This window comes from Corticium candelabrum, chromosome 9 (assembly GCF_963422355.1).
Source record: "Corticium candelabrum chromosome 9, ooCorCand1.1, whole genome shotgun sequence".
Lineage (NCBI taxonomy): Eukaryota > Metazoa > Porifera > Homoscleromorpha > Homosclerophorida > Plakinidae > Corticium > Corticium candelabrum.
Window position 1 is genome coordinate 6,285,325 of NC_085093.1, and position 20,036 is coordinate 6,305,360.

The following is a 20,036-nucleotide window of genomic DNA, read 5'->3' on the forward strand; positions in this document are numbered from 1 at the left end:
ATTTCGAGCGATGCATGGAATGTCATCAACGGAACTCCAGTCTTTGTTTAGACAACCTGACACAGGCTATAGCACAAGGTTGTCTAATATGGGACTTTATGTCAGCAGACCTTGAACAGAAGCTCTGAAACGATCTCCTAGTCATAGATCCCAACAGCTATGGAATTCTCTCCCAGCATCATTGAGATCAATGACAGGAGACTTTTTTCGTCTGTTTAAACAGAGACTTTGTACATTCTTTACTTGACTTTTTCATTATTGTTTAGTATTCTTTCGTAGTGTTTTTTATAGTTTAGTTTTCATAACATATTTAATGCAGGGTACCTGGAAGATCGGGGCTATACTGAAGGTTTTCCCTGGATAAAGAAAACATCTATCTATCTATCTATCTATCTAACAGCAAGCACGATTTGGAGACAAGTATTATTAAAAGACATTATGGTAGTATATCAACATATGCAAAAATACTAAGAACCTGTAAAGCAACACACTTACTGTCTGTCTAGTTGTTGTGTAAAGTCTACTTATGTAATGGTCATGTGACATGCGACCAATCACAAGCACATATTTAGATGGTGCATATGACATATTGCATGGCAAGTGTGCAATAAGTTATCTCCAGTTAATATCACACTCTCACTTATATATAGGTCACGCGACCATGGCATAAAATTATTTATCTTATAATCAGTGTGCTATATATTTTCTTACAAGCACTCAGAGCATGGTCATAGCCCTCGGCTTTGCCTTGAGCAATAACTGCACCCCTCATGCAGCTAAACCCAATAGCACGCTACTCATACAACAACCTATACTTACAACTCAGTCTCCAAAGCATCTGCTCTCATGTTGTCTCTGGCACTAGCCAAATATCAAGTGGGCTTACCGATTATATACCGTGTTTCCAAGCTTTTAACGGCATGCCGGTAAAAGTGGGGTTTACCAAAATTAGTGTCAAACCAATCTGGTACCCTATACCGGACCAACATGCCAGTATAGGCTGAGGTATGCCAAACAGACTGAGGTATACAAGGTTCTTAGGAATTCTAGACACTTGCGACTAATAATGCTCATCTGTGCATGCTTGATCATGGCGAAAGTTAACGCGACTACAAAGGGTAGAAAATCGTATACAATTCAGAAAAAGAGTGAAGTTTTAATGAGATTTGCAGCTTTGGAAGGTAATATCTCAAAGACGGTAAAAGAATGTGGGGTTCCGAGAAGCTGCATGCAAGACTGGATAAAAGGTCAAGAACACATTGAAATGATGAAGGACAAGCAAGTGTCGTCTAGGAAGAGAAGGAAAGCGTCAGCAGTGGCTGGATCAAATGAGGCAAAGAGAAGAGCTTAGTTTCCTGAGTTAGAGACAGAACTGGTATTTTGCCCCACAATATACCGGCATGCCAGTATACCTCGAGGTATACCGGCACTTGCTAAACCCCGTAATTAACCGGCATGCCGTTATATAAGATATGTTAGATTAGCATCTACGCAGATAGTATATGTCACAAACACTAAAAATTAAGTCATATTCTTAAGCAGCATTTCTCCTAATTTACTGTTTTATGTCTGACGATTACAAGAAAATAGAAACCAAATGAGAAACAGCTTACAAAGAGCAGAAATACAAAGACACAAGTGAAAAACTGATATATAGACACATTGATGAACAGACGTTACACAGCCAAGACTAGCTTATATACAACTTGTTTAGTTATAGTCAATAGTACGGCCTTGTACAATGGACCAAGCTTTGGACTATAATGACGTAGCCTGTTATTCTCATAAATCGTTCTTATAATATTAATTCATAGGAAATAGATGCCATAGACAGCTGGTCAAACAGACAGACCAACAAACAGATAGACAGACATACAGTAAACAGTTAAAACAAAATTTCATCCAAGTATACAATTCCGAAACATAGGTAAACTGACAAATTGAAAAATAAAGACACTTGACCAAAAACACAACAAAAAGTCAAGAGCAATTACTCAATTCCATGTGGAGCTTCTGCTAAGACGTGAGCTTCCAAGGAGATAGAACCATCCTTCACAAACCCACTATTGGCATTAATAACTTCCTAGTTCATCAACAATTGTGTTAAAGAATATACATAAATATGTTCATCACAACTCACATCCCAAGAAAGAAATGATGGAAATCCCCAATCATTTTCTTTAGCATCATAAGTGTGGTCTACCTCTGAACAGTTTACAAATCAATACTCGCATAAATAAATTACACAAATCACTATAAGCATTGCAGCGTACTCTTTTCACGATATTCCTTTCCTTCCAAATGGTTATAGGCCTTGAACGTCACAATAGCTAGACAAGACCATCCTCTACAAAAACGTACATAAATGGTACAATGAGATAAACAGCAATAGAGCACACAACTTACACCGGAACATCGGCATTAATTTCTTGTACACAACACTGCATGAACACACCTAGGCTCTTCCGTGGACTTTGACTAGGACGTGGCATAACCATCAATCTCCTAGAATACACCGAATAATAAGTGATCATGTATGAATGCAATTCATGTTCATTGCAAAGCAATAGACAGAATAGAAAGCTGGCAAGCAGGCACACAAGGTGGCACACCAGGGTAAGGAAAATCACAAAATAAAAAATAAAAAAGGAAGGATAGGAACAAATAAAGTAACAAAAAAACACAAAAAAGAAAGTGCAATCAGCAGTACATGTAACATGAATACTGTTATCATATTTAGAGCTAAAATGTGTAATCATTCACTGTTGTAACTCAATGTACATCTCTGCTCATATAGCCATAAATAAATAATGAACACAAATATTTGTCATCTGCAGTCATAGAGGATAAGCAATAATGTAAAGAAAGAGTAAAGACATAATTATGTTCACTTACCACGGCAAGCTTCTCACCCATATGTGAGAACTGTACTTTGTATCTTGCAAAAAAGCGGCATCATCAAGTTGAAATTTAACTGACCCTCCAGCTTTCATTCTCTCCAAAAGCTCATCGTGGTCAGGGCCTAAAACATTCCGTACTGATTACACTAACAGCATTGTGCCATTTATCACAAGAACATCTCCCAACAGTTTGCACATCTTCTAATTAATTGCAGACAACTAAACTTGACACAAAATTAAAATAACTGCTACATACACATGCACACACGCATGCATGCATGCACACATGCGCACACCTAAAAACCTAAAAGTCAGAAGCTGCCTCTCAGAGATCAAGCCTCCAGCTGGTTAAGCTGGGCCCTGTGTGCTACTCAGGGAACTCTGGACTGCGCTAGCAAACTCCTGGAGCCAAGCCAGACACTTGCAGGAGCACCAACATGTGAAGCCAACTGTTGTGTGAGCACCCAAAGTCTCACTAGAACCGGATGATGTCACATCACAGCCACGGCCGCTTAGGTCCTCAGTCAGTGACCAGGTACTCATTTATATTCCTGAGTCGAGAGAGAAAAAAAACCTGTGTTGGTTTCTCCATAAAATTATGCCATAGCTCGTCATCACTGTGACTTGAACTTGCAACCCTTCAAAGTCCCAAATGTAAATACTCCATAACATAAGATGACTCCCTAACCAAATGAGCTATCGCACCACACACACACACACACACACACACACACACACACACACACACACACACACACACACACACACACACACACACACACACACACACACACACACACACACACACAACACACACACACACACACACACCACTCACATGTGTGTACATGAAAAATGTATGCAAGTATGCACACAAAATATAAGAAATGAACAAATGTTAACCCCTTCACGTCGTTCAACGTCAACCTTAAGGTCAGTTGTGAAGATAGCTCCCCATTTCTAGAGACAGGGCCTCCATGCACTACGTGGAGGCTTAGGGTCAGCACTACAATGCACCGGGAGTTTGGCCAGAGTCATCCAGGGGCACTGACTATGGTGCAGCTCTGGGACTAGACACCAAGGCCCACAAGTATCCGTCTGCTGCATGATGTTACTGCCAAGTCAGCGATCTTGTCAACCCCAGTCAATGACCAGGCACTCATTACTCCTGAGATGAGAGAAGCATTGCGTGTAAGTTTATTGCTTAAGAAAATTATGACATAGCTCGCCATTACTGTGACTTGAACTTGCAACCCTGCAAGGTCCCAGATGTTTACACACACACACACACACACACACACACACACACACACACACACACACACACACACACACACACACACACACACACACACACACACACACACACACACACACACACACACACACACACACACACACACACACAACATTCACATGTCACACACTTCAGTATTGTTTAATTAATTAGCCATCATTATCTAGTTATGGTAAAAGATTAAGTGCAACACAGTTGGCTACTCAAAACATCAAAAAGGAAATTAGAGAAGTTACTCTAGGATACAAGAAAAGACGGATATTAAATTCCATTTCCTAAAGAGAAATATAACATAAAGCATTTCACACACACATGGTTATCTAGGCTGGCTCGAGCTTCAATTTGACAAACCGTCTAAATCTACTTTTCTATTTTTAGAATACTTATCAAATGTAGTTACTGACAGAGACGTTCAACTGTACACTCCAGCAATTTGACTATACATGTACTTTCATAACGTCAATAGTCATTAGCAGTCTGCCAGAGAAACGAGAGTGACCTCGCCCCCGCATTGGACTAGAAAGATGCTGACATGTTGCACTAACCTTGTTCTGGGTAACTGACTTCCATTGATTCAGTGGTCACAGACTCTTTATCTGACTCGCCAGTGTTGTTGTGAGGTCGTTGTGTATATTCTGTTCGCTGCATCACGTCGTTTCTTGATTTCGTCTTTCTGTATCTCTTCTCACTGGGAACAATCGCTCTTTTGCTCACTCGAACGCTACACTTGCTCGCGATTACACCAATGGTTGCCTTCAATGATGCCAGACGATCAGATTCACGTCTTACGTTTATCGTAGCGCGCGCTATCGTCTAATGGCCGCCTGTCGAAGGGTGGTACAGCCAATTCCAGGGACTGTTGCTAGGTAAGTAAACGCGAACACGCACACAAGCATCTCATACAATCAGACAGAAAGGACACAGAGTTGACATACGCGCAAGTTGTAGAATATTAGTTTTTTGTTAGTTTTCATGTTTGTTTCCATTAATTCATGATCAGTTTCCGTTATAGTGTCTATCTGTTCTACCAAATAAAACATATAACTTTGATTTAATTAATTAAACCTTACTCTCTAGAGCTAGACCACTCTTTACCGATCTGAGAGTAAAATTTTTATCTCTGCAATATTCTTACTAGTAATTATTAATTAACTAATTAATTAAGCATGCCAGTATACAGTGAATAGGCAGGTGAATAAGGGTCTGGGAAGGCCCTACGGGTCCACTACTTTTAGTAAGACATGTACACTGGCTATAGTTATACAAGGTCTAGGACATCTAAACCCCTGCAGCTGCATGGCCTCCTCAATTTTGCAGAACCATACGTATGCAGCACCACTGCCAGTATGATGCCTGTGAGGTAGTAAAGTATCTGTATGTTAATTAATTAATTAATTGTCTAGAGTATTCTCGAGGCTGAAGGTCTGCGGATAGAGTATTTGATTGGGGCATTTCGGAAATTGAAAGAGAAAGAGAAAAGAGAAGGAAAGGTTCTATTTATATAACCATCAACGGTCCTTTACCACAAATAAAAGCACGTACGTGCAGGTTGAAATTAGACTGCTACGTATGCGCCTAAACAAGTTTCCTAAGAACTATACCTTTGTTTCTGCAGAAAGGTAATCACTGCATGGGGCCCCGAGCTCAATTAGTGCCCCACTGGGGGTAGATTCGAACCCAGTTGTATGCATGCGCGTCTATCAATATGTACGGTTGAGATGAAATGAACACCCAGATGGAACCACTGAGTGACGAATAACGTATGCAACAGACCAGGAATGCGACTCAAGTAAAACTATAGTTTCCAGGGGTAAACTGGAAGTCTAGACTAGGTAGTTTGTTTGTGTAGTGTGAAGGTATGCAAAAACAATGCAACAGTCTCTGTGCTTGCGAAATAATAGTGGCCCATGCTCAAATAAAGTCCTGTGTGAACTATGACATATTGCCCCATGGGGCACTATTCACGGAAATAGGGTATCTACATTTGTCATGTAGCTGACTTTTATGTTCACGCAGTAGAATGTTATCATAGGCAATGTCATTCAATCAATGGTAAACTACTTGTCAAACATTTCAAACGCATGAATCTACAGTAATTATATATCCATGTGTCCCATTGCCTCTCTAGCCATGCTCCACAATATCTGTATAGCAGTTGTGTCAGTAAGTGCATGAATGCTCAGCTAGATGTCAAGTCTGACTAACGCCACAGAAACATTGCCATCAAATGTACAAGGTTCTCCTTATATTATAAACAACGTCAAACACAGCTACTATAAGTACTATAGTAGTATGCCTCTTGGAATTGGAATCGACAAATAGGCAACTTTGTTAAAGAGTGTAACCCAAAAATGATAATGAGTACTGCACCCTCTGTTCATACATGTGTACAAACTACTCTGCAACTTAGACTAATGAACAGCAACTGCACATAGAAATTAAGACGTGTTTAGCAGCCATATCACTAAACCAAAGTTTAAAGACTCTGAATAAAGACTTTGTGGGATACCTTGTTATATCAACTTATAACTGTCTGTGTACAAGCAGACAGAAATAGTAAGAAAACTACTACGTAAGTTCCAACATATTGCACCTGTAAAAGGATGCAAGGTAGCTGCCACTCTTCAACCTATGCAACCACATAATCAAATACTATTTGAATATACTGCATCACACCACTCTGCTTACTTTGTAGCCAATCGACCCTCCTCATTAACACTGCAAGAGCCTGTTGTCTGGTCAACTTGTGAACGCCGACATCAATCAAACATGTCTCAGCATCAGCATCAGCACTAGAATTCGATGCTGCTTTCACACTAGTTAGCAGCACCTCTCGTAACAAAACACCAGATCCTTGTAAAAGAGTTAAGAGATGGCATGATTCTTTAGTTCTACAAAGCAAATGGTACACACTATGACAGAGGCATGTCTTCGAATTTAAATCTTACAGTTTAAAAAAGTTCTCAGGTTTAGATGTATATTCAGAGAAGAGAAGAAAGAGATTCCTCGTAATATCAAAGTGCAGCTGCTTTGCTCCAGCTTCATTGAAGAACAAAGAGCAAACAACCTAAAATAGACTGCTATAGAGTCATATTAAACGCATGAAGCTAACAAATTTGGCAAAAGTTTAGCATCAGATTTCACACGTATGTTGACTACAATCCAATCCACAAGATCTTGGGACCGAGGACTAATTACCTTGATGTAACACTAACTTTCTAAACATCTTTCTCAGTCTATCTGGTACTGGCTTACACTTGCTACCGGAGTACAGAAATAGAAATTGCTAAGTCCAATGCACCAAAACCCAATACACTGCATTTAATTCGCGTTTTGCAAATTGTGCCTGCGCCTACTACACATAATTTAAATCTGCTTTGCTTCTACAGCTAAACCAACTAAATTTTTGATGCTCGAATATCTGAACATGTAACCAAGACCAATCAATCAAAATATACATAGTAATGATCATGTGACGTTTTGAGCTTGCGCAGTTTTATTGCACTGCATACAAATGTGAAATAAGAAAGTGGACACGTAAACAAAAGACGTTGATACCGAGCGGAACACAGTAACAGCCACTGGACCACTTGCGGAGTTATTGACAAGTAGTCATAGGATGTATATATTACCAAATCATTTTACAGCAGCAGAATATCATTGCGCACGCGCACATCAAATTCTATTTATAATTTGGTCAAGTGCAAAATTTGACCAGCAAATCCAAGCATCAAGAAATTTAATTGGTCTGGCCTGATACATAACGGTGAGATTTAAGCAATTGTACCAGGTAACAAACAAGTAACTAAACTGGTACTTGCCACTTCTTGAACTACTTTTATATCAATTCCACCAATCGTTAACTATCCTTACCTCTTTGTAGAGATACTCATCAATCTTCTCAGCTACATGTATCCAAAAAGACTGAAAGAGAGCAACGGCAAGTTCCTTATGAATTATTTCCATCTGTAGCCTAAGAGTAGCCAACATGTCACATGCAGATGATGACAATTCAAGACTCAGAGCACCATCTCTGCTGGCCATTACCTGCCACCTGACAATTAGAAAACAGGTTCACTATTGCAACATGCACATATCTACAACATTAGAGATTCCCTTTACTTTTCTTTCATGTAGGGTTTGCTCTTGGTCTTGAATGTGTCTACTACAGTGTGAGCAAGATTTTCCAGCATCTCTTGCTTCACATCAATGTACAAAACCTCCGTCTCTGAAAACACACCGTCTACATCCATGCCCATTTCTTTACAAGTCTGCTTATGAAATGCAATAAAGAACTGTTACATAAACAACAGTACGTTATACACATTCTCCTGTTGAACACATGTAAACAATCTACCGGTTGATCTGCCTTTTCTCGAACGACGGTCAAGACATAGTTAGCTGCATTGATAAGTACAATAAAATGTTGAGATATAGCGTTCTTTGCCTCCAACTTTGCAGTATTTATCAATTCATCACTGAAAACCACCAAAAGTTCTTTCTGAAGATCTACAAATTGTCTTTGGCATGAAAAGTTCGAAATGTATTTGTAACGACCCTCAATGGAAAATAAGAAAGTCATTAATGTCTCTGCACATTCTGGTACTCGTTGCTCATCAACATCTTGCATATCTTTGTATTGCAAACACCATGCTGTAGGACTTGATACAAATGCCTTTAGCTTTTGTTGAGCATCTAAACAAGACAATTATGATTTGTGTCACCATAATTTGGTTTCTCATGGTATTCACTTTGCTTCTCAACTTCCAGCCACTTATTGAAGAATCTTTCTTCTGTTAATAGATGGAAAATATTCAGTTGGCTGGTTGGAAAATCATGGGATATATTTAGCTCCTGATGAAATAGCAATATTTCATCTACAGCATGTGATAGAAGATTGCCATCTTCACACAACTTTGGTGAATCATATGAAAACTTATCAGCAGCCAAATTCAGCATTGCTTTTGTAAACTCCATCTAAGAAGACAACTCATTAAAGTTACAAAAATAATAAACAAATAGTGTGCATAAACATTCAGTCTCTTCATGCTGCCGATGTTTCAGACTTTCCAGATTTGAAAATCAAAAAGAAAGACATGCAGTATGCTTCCTCAAACCTTTACTATGCATTGCTACAGCTTGATGATTTTTCAATCACGTTGTTGAGAACCTTTTCACACATCTAGTGCATTGAAATGTCTTAGTTTCAAGTATCAAATCTGTAATTCCTCATGTTTGATGACTCCTGCAATCTCTGTTGACTACAGTTCGAAATACAGTCTAATGTACAAGCATGTGTATAATTTGCAAGCTGCCTGGCAAGATTTTCTTCAAGTGCTAGAACAGTTCTTATCTACCGTAAAAATGCTTGATATGACAGTCAATAATACTGTTTACCCAAAAAATTTATAACTTTCATTGCTATCAAAATTTGCTTGATTACAGTTCTAGTATACCTTTGCAGTAGATCTGCAATTTAGAGAATCCATAACTGGTTGAATGATGGTGACAAGAAACTTGCTGTGATCTCTCAGCCAGTTCATCACCTGTCTCATGTACCACTCAGGCTGTACTTATGACCAACACATAAAATATATCAAACTTAATAGCAACAGACAAAGAAAATTTACCTTGCCTATTACATTCGTAGGCCTCTTCCCATAAAAATGGTATTTAAATCGCTTTCTCAGTGGAATTACCATCATTTCTATAGGAAGTGAAATGACCAGCTGCTGTTGAAAATCTGCACCTGACGTAGCAAGCTCCCTACGAACCAAGTCTATTTACAATCATCTGTAACATTCAACCAAACCACCAAAATGCTATAAAGCAATATGACCATGCCAGTTGGAGCTATTAAAGACAAATACATAGCACATTTTCTCTGCCTGGCATGTTGTGCGACACTTTGTTGTCTATGAGAAAGTTCCACACTGCGCATATATTATGTTAAAGCGTGCCTAAGTAGTTATGATTTTCTGAGAGATTGACTGTGGATTATGACTCGTAGATATTATGTCATTTGTACTTTCGATTCAAAAAGACGCCTTACCTCTCTTTTGAAATGTGCTATCTTTAAAGTAACCGTGAACTTACGAAAATGCTCCCTATGCTGTTATCTTATTATCCACTTATGTATTTCTACTCTACCACAGTAAACTATTGTTAAGTATTATATGCCTACCTTTGTCCCAGTCGCAACAGATATCCAAAAGAATCATGTAGCTTTTGCTGCAAGTTTGAAAGCTCAGCTTGTGGTAACGGAACAGACTTCGTTGTTGTAATTATTGGCCAGTTTAGAGACTCCAGAATCAAACTAAATTCACTACACATAAATCAGTAGTTTAGAACATGGCATACTACAAGTACTGTACAACCAATACAACTACTCAACTTTGCCTCTCCATGTGTAATTAATATAAATGGTATAACACCACAAGTATAAAAAGAACTTTTTGAAAAAAGGAGAAAGCTGTAGGGTTGCAGTACGAAAAACAATAGAAACAAGACCATGTAAGGGTGTGCTGCGACATCTTTCGTATACAGACTGACTGAGCAATACATCATCCCTACATTGCACCATTTTCTAATTACTAAGATATAAAACACATATTATAGTGTTTCTAGTTAGAAAACAATGCAATGTAGGGATGATGCTTAGTCAGTCTGTGCTGTATACGAAAGATGTCACAGCACACCCTTACACGGTCTTGTTTCTATTCTTTTTCATACGGCAACCCTACATCTTTCTCATTTTTTCAAAATGTTTCTATATTTGCTTGCATTCTTTTTCTGCATGAGCACAGATATGTACAGCGGTAACAGGTATGCGAGTAGATACAGTATACAATTGCAATTGTTGAGGTGGACAGTGAGCGTAGAAATCAACACATTCCCAGTGTAGTGTTCAGTACAGAAAGCATGTAGGTTATATTTGGTGCAAATGCAATCAGAATCAGAATTTAGAGAGAAACACTAGTGGTTGAAGAGAGGCTTCAATCAGCATACAAAGTCTTCGATCGGTAGAGGTGTTAAGGAGGGCGATGACATGAACAGTCTACACGGGACTGGTGTGCATGTGTGTTCGAATGAACTGGAAGGTGCAACGTTCGTGTCATCGAGAAATTGTACGTGCTGGTTGGTCCATCAAGAGGGGACCATGCAGTGCAATGACAAATTTGAGTAGTCATGGACCTGCTCCGTTGTAAGTGCAGACGTTAGGTATAGAAATCAGCTATGTAGCCTAAACGGTTGATACCGATACCTGCTCTTACAGAAGAACTAAACACAAACTCAACCCTACATACCAACACTACTGTGTTGGTGATAACACTAAAGTTTCAGTCATATGCAAAATATGTCTTTCCAATGTGTTGGAGTTGGCAAGTCAATGAGATTTTATGTACACAAAAATTGACTTCTAAAAAAGCAGACTTAGGTCAAGAAGGTTAAAGTGTTTGTTTGACAAATTCAGTATATTGATTAGAAAACACAACGCTCTTTTCATTCCAATCACTATCATTTCACAGATTCTATTAATAATTACAGCAGTTCTTGTTGCATTTCTACAATATCTATTATTGCAACAATTAATGAACATGTGCATTAGAACACAAACAAGTACCATAACTGCCCAAATAAGCACCTGTCCCATGAAAAAGTACGGGACTTAATTAAGCATATATGCCCATGCAATTAGGTTGTACATGGTCAAAATAAATGATATAAGACATACCATAAAATGTCTGAATAAGTGCCAAGAACGACTAATTTAAACAAATTTAAAAGCTGATTTGTGCATTCACGACACCTATTCATCTGTATTGAAGTTAACCGTGTGTTCACTGCTTGCCATGTCAACACCCACTAATTGAGAATTTCATAGAAAGCAATTTTCTTACACTTGTCGTGTTCATGTCTTTGTCTCATTGTTTGCACACTATCGGGAGTTAGGGGACTAGACCTGCAGAACAAACAAGAGATGATGTGGGTATACAACAGTGTGGAAAATAAGGAACTATTTGGGCTCGGACAGACTGAGCATAGGTAGGACATTCTTGTATGGTGTTACATGTATATTTAAGTGCCTCCCCTACTGCAGCCACTTTGCATGTAATTTTGATAACCAACTTCCAAGGGAGAAATGGTGTTACAGGCAGATGAGGTTATCTCTGGATAAAGCATGCTAGGAGACACCTAAGTTCATGAAATTAACAGTTACACCATTGGAAAGGCCTTCATGTGCTAAGACACAAGGTTTATACTATCATATATGCATACAGGTGGATGTTTTGTCCAAACATGTCCCAACACTGGTGTAGTATTTGGTCGGACAAACAGCACATTTGGCGGACATTGTCCTATGTCCTACTGTTATTTTCCACAGTGTACAATAGTCTCATGTAGCAAGACCCCTTTCTGCCGCACCCGGCAAATGGGGTCTGGTGAACAGGCTTTGATGTTGCTGTGTGCCACATAGCCAGAAATCAGCTATCTAAAGACCGGATTTGGTTTCTTAAATGCTTCACTAAAGACCAGACTGATATGCAAGCAGTGCAATCCTATCTCATTAGCTTCTCTTGTTTCGTAGAGAACAACTCAAGTCGTTGCTGTTTGTGAAATCTGCATGTCTACAGCAACAATTAATTAAATGCGGCCACGAGAACGTTAATGTCGGTATTAGACGTCAAAACAGCAAACAGCATCGAGTACGTTCACATCTATTCAGTGCGTTCGCATTCAGTCACCCTTGTGACACAAGCGCACAACGCTAGACATACGCCGTCGAGCCTGTCAACGTTAACGTTCCCGTGGCCGCATTTAATTGTTGCTGTAGACATGCAGATTTCACAAACAGCAACGACTTGAGCGGTAGTATTCGAGTTGTTCTCTACGAAACAAGAGAAGCTATTGAGATAGGATTGCACTGCGTGCATACCAGTCTGGTCTTTAGTGAAGCATTTAAGAAACCAAATCCGGTCTTTAGATAGTCGATTTCTGGCTACGCGGCACACAGCGACATCAAAGCCTGTTCACCAGACCCCATTTCGCCGGGTGCGGTGGAAAGGGATCTGGCTACGCGAGACTAACTGTACAATACTATGTCAATCTTGTAGAGATGTGTACACAAGTCCTATTATATCATCAAACCTAAAACTTCAATACATGTATGTAGGGTTTCTTTTATGCCACAGGCCCGTAAGAAGCATTAGTACATCCTAACGCATGCTAAAAGGGTGTGGTCCAAAAATAGCATGCTAAGACAGCAGTCTTCCAGCATACTGATACCTTCTTGAACAATCTATTGCAATGAGTTCTTGAATAATTACTCACCACACAATTACTGTAATACATGGCTTTCAATGACTTCAGGGCAGCATACACAAGTTAAGTGCAGATGCTATTATTTACTTTTGTTTTGCCTAGTTCTTTCATCGGGGATATTTTCAACCGGAAGTTTCGGCAATTGTCGACTGTCTGAAGTACAGTTTTTGAAAGATGTCCATACAAAACCTTACCAAACAGACCGATTCCTAAGGCCCTGAATTAGAACTCTGGTTAAAGTTAGCTTAGAAACAAGTGGTCCGGCCATGAGCGGACAAGCTCCTACGGCCCTGTAAAAAAGCAAAGCCAACAATAACATGCCTGATACCACAAACCAGAAATTCGTGCCAGAATTGAATTCACAATTTGCATAAACATGCACACATGTATTCAGTCCATTTTCTTGTCATTTCCTGTAGATCTGTGTACGCTATGATCCCAGAATGAAGTTGAACAGGCAGCAAGCATCTATGCATAAAGGTTTTCTTTCTTGCTGTATTTGTTGTTATAGCGGTTATTGGTTGGTCAATATAAACTGTTACCAGTACACTTGACCAGATATTCGAGTCGTCTTGCCATGACACAAAATGAAACCGCAGAGCATTTTTAAGCACTCATTTGGGGTATTAGAGTTGCATGAATTTCTGGTTTTATGGCATCAGAACTGCTAGTAAGATGCACAGAGTTCATTAATTAATTGTGGTGTGGTCGTATGCTAAAGTTGCACTGATAAGGATATTTAGCCAACATACTGATAACCTATATTCAAGCAAAAAAGCCGACGCTGATACCCAATACCGATATATATCCGATGTAAATATACTTTACAGATAATCGTTGATGATCACGTTAAGATCAGGAATCTTGTTTCCTCAGCCACCTTGAACTGCTGCTTCTTCGCCGACATGCATGCAACTCACATGGCCCTTACGAACAAACTTGCAACCTATCGGTGTGCACCTACGCAAGACCTAACAATTCCAATACAAAACCAATCTGCCTATATCGGCCGATAATAGACAACCAATTCAATTATCAGTGTAACTCTACTGTATACAAAGAAGAACAGAACCATAAAAAAAAATAGGTATGTGAGATGACCCCATCCAAAACTACACGTACAAGCTATTCTCGTGTGATCAAGAGTATACTGTATGCTAACCCATGCTGCAATGGTTACCTCCCTCACCAACCTGACAAAGGAAGATTATTTAATTAAAGGAATAAATAAGTTAAATATGCACATGCAAGTACAGATTGACACATTCTGATGTAACTCCCTCATTACCACTAGTTCTGCAAACTCACTAAACCAGGAAAATTTACTGAAAGCCTTCTGTCAAAAACGTAAAATATCAAGTAAACATTGTAATAATAGTTAATCTTACCTAGAAAGTTTCTTCTTGAGTTGGTCATGCCAATGATTGACAGTATGATCAACCCACGTTTTCAAATGTGAGCAAGATGAAGTCTGCAGAGTTTTAGAGATATGCAACATATTCTCCAGGTAGTCCAATGCAGACGAATGTGATGCAGCATCAACACATTCCTTAATCGCAGAACTAAACCAGCAGACACAAAATCTGTCAGCTGCAAACTACCCCATTTAGACAAGTACACTGACACTTTATTTTCACCCAATCTTAATAAAATTCAATTATTCAACAGTCACGTGTTATATCAGTTGTGGGGGTATTCATGTGTGAGACATGTAGTTTTGGTTATAATAATTTGAGATACAACAATTATATGTATACAACAATTATACGTATACACAACAAATACATTGTATGGTATTGGTTTTTACAAGTCAGTAAATAGTGTTGATAGTTTCATGTTTAGATGTTTGCAACTGTTTCAATATGTAATCATATGTGCGTGTGCACATGTAAGACATTGCTAGAGTTTGCGTTAATATGTATTTGTAATGCCTCGTGAAAGACCTACTCCATTACTCTGGGTGTGCTACAAATATATCATATCATCTATCATACACATTATACAAAATCCTTACCTCAACTGATTAACTTTTGATATCCATTGGAGATACTTCTTGCATTTTTCCAAGTCAGCCACTTGATTTACTAACGACGAAACGCTCTCAGCTAACGGACGTGCCTGTTCTAGATGAGAATTGAGAGCAGCAAATTCATTGACGAATCTTTCCTCTACAAGTGAGTTTGCTTGGCCAATGGCCACATCACAGTCTCTACGAATTCCATGAGCTTCTGCTGATAACGAATGCCGCTTCTCAGAAAGCTTACATAAAAGATTTCAATGCAAAGACATCAAGATGCGCATGTGGGGGCTCACTTTCGATTTTATAGTTTCCACTTCTTTTTCAATATCTTCTAATAATTCTCTAGATCTCCAAAGCTGTGTAATGTCATCTCCAAACTCTTTAAGAATATACGAACGAACCTCCTTTCCTGCCATTTAATTCGCATACGGGACTTATCTATGCTTATGATTAAATCCCGTTTGTCAACAATAATGACACTGGAGACGAGGCTACAGCTCTGGATAGCACGTATAAATGCGATGAAGCTTAAATACACTTGTCTGGGAAAGCCGAAATAGCAGTGAGACGGGTCACGAGGCTGGTCAGTGGTCTACCTTACTTGTCGCTTGAAGCTTCTCTAGCTAGATCTAGTTATTGATTTTTGTCGGGTGATCGAGTGCATCTAACAGAACGAGCGAGATGATTGATATGTTCTAATGATGGGCACGTGACAAACGAAGTAATTAATTAATCAGCATTAATATCGAGTGCACTCGAACGTCTTCTAGCTCTGTAACACAGAGGTATAACATCCAGACTGTGCTGATTGATGCAGAGTCTGGATGCACTGTCAGTCTGTCTATCTGTATTGTTATACGTAAAGTTAGCGATTGTTATTGGTAGAGTTAAGAGTTCAAATATAACAAGTCTGTCTGTCTGTCTGTCTGTCTGTTTGTCTTTGCAAGGCCTGGTTTGCTTTTACAAATTCCTAGCATATGTGTACAAGTAGAATCTCTAGGAGAATAACGTATCTGTCTGTCTCTGTCAAAATGCATATATTTCATATATCATATATATATATATATATATATATATATATATATATATATATATATATATATATATATATATATATATGTATATATATATATATATATATAGTACTTCAAAAATGAAGTTACCGTTCACACTGTCCAACTGTTAATTACAACACGCTAACTAAATAAACTAGAAGGACCTAGATGTCCCTGTTAAAAAACTAGCTTTATGTAAGTCAGAGGTGTCGCTTTGGAATGCCTGTACCAAGCTGGATGTCTTCCACAGGAAGACTCTTGCATTGTTTTTCCGAACCTGGATGGCCATTTCCTTTCTCTAGTAGTTTCTAAAGTTTGCCCTGTTTGGTTTTCCGCATTCATTTCTGGATGTCTTTGACATTTAATCAAGGTAGGCTTCAGCTTGCTTTCTCCATCGACCGAAGTGCTCCTGTCTGTCTGTTTGTCTGTTTTACTCATATAATAAATGCTATTATAACCAAAACTAATCAAAATGTTCCAGAAACCCAATAGCATCAGTACACCTCACTGTTTGTCTGTTTGTCCGTCTGTCTGACTGTCTATCATCACATATATTTTCAAACATTAACTAGGATACAATTATGACTAGCAATAGTCGCTAATTTAGTTGTGTCTATGAATTGTTCCTATAGAAACTGCACATATGTATACAGTGAGTGTATACAACACGAAAAGCCACTGGCATGCACCTCCGGTTAGTTTGTAAGCTCCAAGCTTGTAGGCTGTTTCATGTACAGGAGAGTTTGAATAGTTTACATCTGATCTTGTTTCAAGCAATACAGCATTGTAATCAATAGAAGGTCTAGCTCTACTAGTAAGTACACACGCATACATTTGATTTCACTTCTCTTTGCTAACACTGTCCACTATTGCAATTCATGTAGAGTACAATTAATGTCACTGGCTGGCACAAGAAGAAGGCCTTCACCAATCAGACCAGTCTTCTTGTCTGGAAAAAGTTCAAATTTTACTCTCTTAAAAAATTTTAGCAAAAAGAATCTTGACTTCCATTTCAGCAAATTGGTGGCCTAAACAGCTTCGATTTCCCACACTGAATGGCATGAATGCTTGAAGATTATTGCTCTCACCCTCATGGAATCGATCGGGATTAAACTGTAAAGGGTCATGCCAGTAAGATGGCGAACGCTGAATACAATAAAAAGAAATTGAGATATTTGTTTCTTGAGATATTGGATACCCACAAATAGTTGTATTCTTGGATATAACTCTTGCTGTTCCAGATGCAGGTGGATATAGTCTTAATGCTTCTTTAAACACCAGATGGCAGTCAGTACCTCTCCGTCCATACTCCAACATCATATTACAGACTACGAAAGGTCTGTTAGACAGATCGACAGCGATTCCGACGGACACACTACGGACGGAGATCACGCGGATGCAGGACTTCAACTACGTGAGTCCATACGATTGGAAAGCAGTGGGCAACAATCTCGCATTCCACTGGGGGCAGAGAGTCTGCAAATAGACCAGCAGATTACGTGGGCAAGAACTGGTGCATTAACAGTTTCGAATGGCAATCTCGCATTCCATTCAGGCCCCCTATGGTCTTTCTTATTCAGGGGACAGAGACCTGTCCTCAAACTGCACGCAAACATCTCCAAGGCTTCGTGCAATTCAGCAAGAAACAACGAATGCACCAGGTCCGTGGTCACCTTGGAGGCAGAGCACATGTGGAGCGTATGCGCGGAACGCCCACACAGGCTAGAGATTACTGCCGAAAAGATGGAGATTATACTGAATCAGGCAATTTCGTCTCTTCAGGCCGCCCTAAAGGCGATCCAGACGAACAAGGAGCACTAAGCGGCAGAGGTACACGATCTCATCGGCGAGCAGATGCATTTAAACAGCTGCGCCGTGGAGACAAAACCATTCGAGAAATGGTCGACGATACACCAGACGACGTCGCATATGGATCCACTCTGTCGCTCGTTACGGAAGAGGACGAAGAACAGCTGCACGATGCATGTTCCTCCACGGACGAACAGGAACTGGAAAAACAACTAGCATCGACAACGTTGCACGACGAATGTCGTTGAACTACTATAAAAACCTCCAAGTGACAAATGGTTCGACGGATACCTGGACGAATCACTCATTGTCATAGAGGAATTCCGTACGTGTTGTACTCTAAGTAGCATGCTCGTTTTAGTAGACATTAATCCTCCACCATTACAAGTAAAGGGTGGATACATGCCAAGTATGGCTACTCACATCATTATCACTAGTAATCTGCCACCTGACAAACAATATGTAAACTGCGATGAGGCATGCAGAGCGGCATTTATGCGTAGATGCAATCCAGTGGTCTGCACTGATGAACTATCATTTGCTGATATAGAATATGTAATTGAGAAATTTCTTTCTAACTAATACAGAAATTCTAAAAACTAACACGCCCACTAATTGTTCTGAAATACATTGTTGCGGCCCCGGAACTCCATTTCAACATCAAACCAATACATAATATTGGATTTATCACTTGCTTTCAAACCGGGCATGCCACGAGCAGATATCACAAAGGGTTCGTAATAAATACTATCCAACTTGGTCTGTGTAGTAGAAATCCAAGTCAAGTTTGACGACACCAGCACAGGCTGAGCACTTGTTGACACATAGTGAGTCTCATTTATGGGTATCTTGGGATACGCAAACCTGCACTGGATCTGATTCTTCGGATCATATCCTGCATCTTGATTCTGAGTCTGAAAATACATTGTCTTTGCCACGGCACCGCTTTCGTCAAAAGCGCTATCGTTTCCATCACTAACAGCAGACCGTAAACGCTTAGGAATTATAGCATACTCTATGCTATTTCCAGCTTCTATGAACGTGGGAGCCACGTGCACAGTAAGTGACCTCACACGCATCATACTACCAATCTGTGATGATAATGATGGTGGACATTTATTTTGCAAACAACTAGGTTTGTTCAGGGACGGCTGCGCCGCCCACAGGTAAATAAATTCTGATCTCTTTGATGAGGACTGCCTTGGTTCCCCGCTAATCCTGCGGACAGACCGCCTGAGCCAATATAGTCCAACTGATTTAAGTCTTTATATTCTACATCATCACGATTTGATAGTACCTTAATTACCTCATCCAAAGTTTTCTCTTTGACATCAGGATGTCGTAAAACGTTCTCCAACATAAATGACAAAATGATAGCTGTAGTGTCATGACCAGCAAAGAAAAAGGTAACAAACTCATCCACCAAATCATTCATAGACAGTGAGCGGTCACTTTCAGCTGCAGCAAGAATGAAGTCAAGAATGTCATTCCTTTTGTCTGTACCCTGACTAGAGTTAAGGTCTAGCCTCTTGTCTGTGTCTGTGTCTGTGTGTGTTTTTGTTTGTTTGATTTTTCTTTGTGCGAGTCATTGTAAAGTATAATTTCAATTTGCAAAATTTAAGTAAGTCATT

General features: G+C 39.4%; 3 protein-coding genes and 1 long non-coding RNA gene across 6 annotated transcripts in view; 1 reads left to right on the forward strand and 3 right to left on the reverse strand.

Annotated features, from left to right (window-relative positions):
- Positions 1 to 4,991, reverse strand: part of LOC134184430 (ubiquitin carboxyl-terminal hydrolase 7-like) — a 15,003-nt gene extending 10,012 nt beyond the window's left edge. For all 3 annotated transcript variants that reach the window (XM_062652118.1, XM_062652117.1, XM_062652115.1), the window contains exons 1-6: positions 4,743 to 4,991; positions 2,896 to 3,022; positions 2,407 to 2,505; positions 2,274 to 2,347; positions 2,141 to 2,205; positions 1,995 to 2,083 (exon numbers count right to left, since the gene is read on the reverse strand). In XM_062652118.1, coding sequence (XP_062508102.1) covers positions 1,995 to 2,083; positions 2,141 to 2,205; positions 2,274 to 2,347; positions 2,407 to 2,505; positions 2,896 to 3,022; positions 4,743 to 4,845 — 557 coding nt within the window. In that variant the 5' untranslated portion in view covers positions 4,846 to 4,991. The remainder of the gene's footprint in view (positions 1 to 1,994; positions 2,084 to 2,140; positions 2,206 to 2,273; positions 2,348 to 2,406; positions 2,506 to 2,895; positions 3,023 to 4,742) is intronic.
- A 17-nt stretch (positions 4,992 to 5,008) lies between these two features.
- Positions 5,009 to 5,833, forward strand: LOC134184431 (uncharacterized). The gene is made up of 2 exons (XR_009970665.1): positions 5,009 to 5,063; positions 5,601 to 5,833. It is a non-coding gene; the product is annotated as an uncharacterized LOC134184431 (long non-coding RNA).
- A 606-nt stretch (positions 5,834 to 6,439) lies between these two features.
- LOC134184733 (RAD50-interacting protein 1-like) lies at positions 6,440 to 15,957 on the reverse strand. The gene is made up of 13 exons (XM_062652478.1): positions 15,835 to 15,957; positions 15,536 to 15,780; positions 14,910 to 15,083; positions 10,382 to 10,522; positions 9,828 to 9,963; positions 9,654 to 9,764; positions 8,949 to 9,174; positions 8,555 to 8,892; positions 8,320 to 8,492; positions 8,071 to 8,251; positions 7,146 to 7,264; positions 6,886 to 7,088; positions 6,440 to 6,826 (listed from the first exon to the last, which is right to left on the reverse strand). The coding sequence occupies exons 1-13, from the start codon at positions 15,955 to 15,957 to the stop codon at positions 6,822 to 6,824; spliced, it is 2,175 nt and encodes a 724-aa protein (XP_062508462.1). The 3' UTR covers positions 6,440 to 6,821.
- Positions 15,958 to 17,358: 1,401 nt separating this feature from the next.
- On the reverse strand, positions 17,359 to 19,930 carry LOC134184734 (uncharacterized). Its single transcript, XM_062652479.1, has 3 exons — positions 19,636 to 19,930; positions 19,035 to 19,438; positions 17,359 to 18,006 (listed from the first exon to the last, which is right to left on the reverse strand). Exons 1-3 carry the CDS (start codon positions 19,838 to 19,840, stop codon positions 17,572 to 17,574), a joined length of 1,044 nt encoding a protein of 347 aa, XP_062508463.1. The 5' UTR covers positions 19,841 to 19,930; the 3' UTR covers positions 17,359 to 17,571.
- Positions 19,931 to 20,036: the final 106 nt, after the last annotated feature.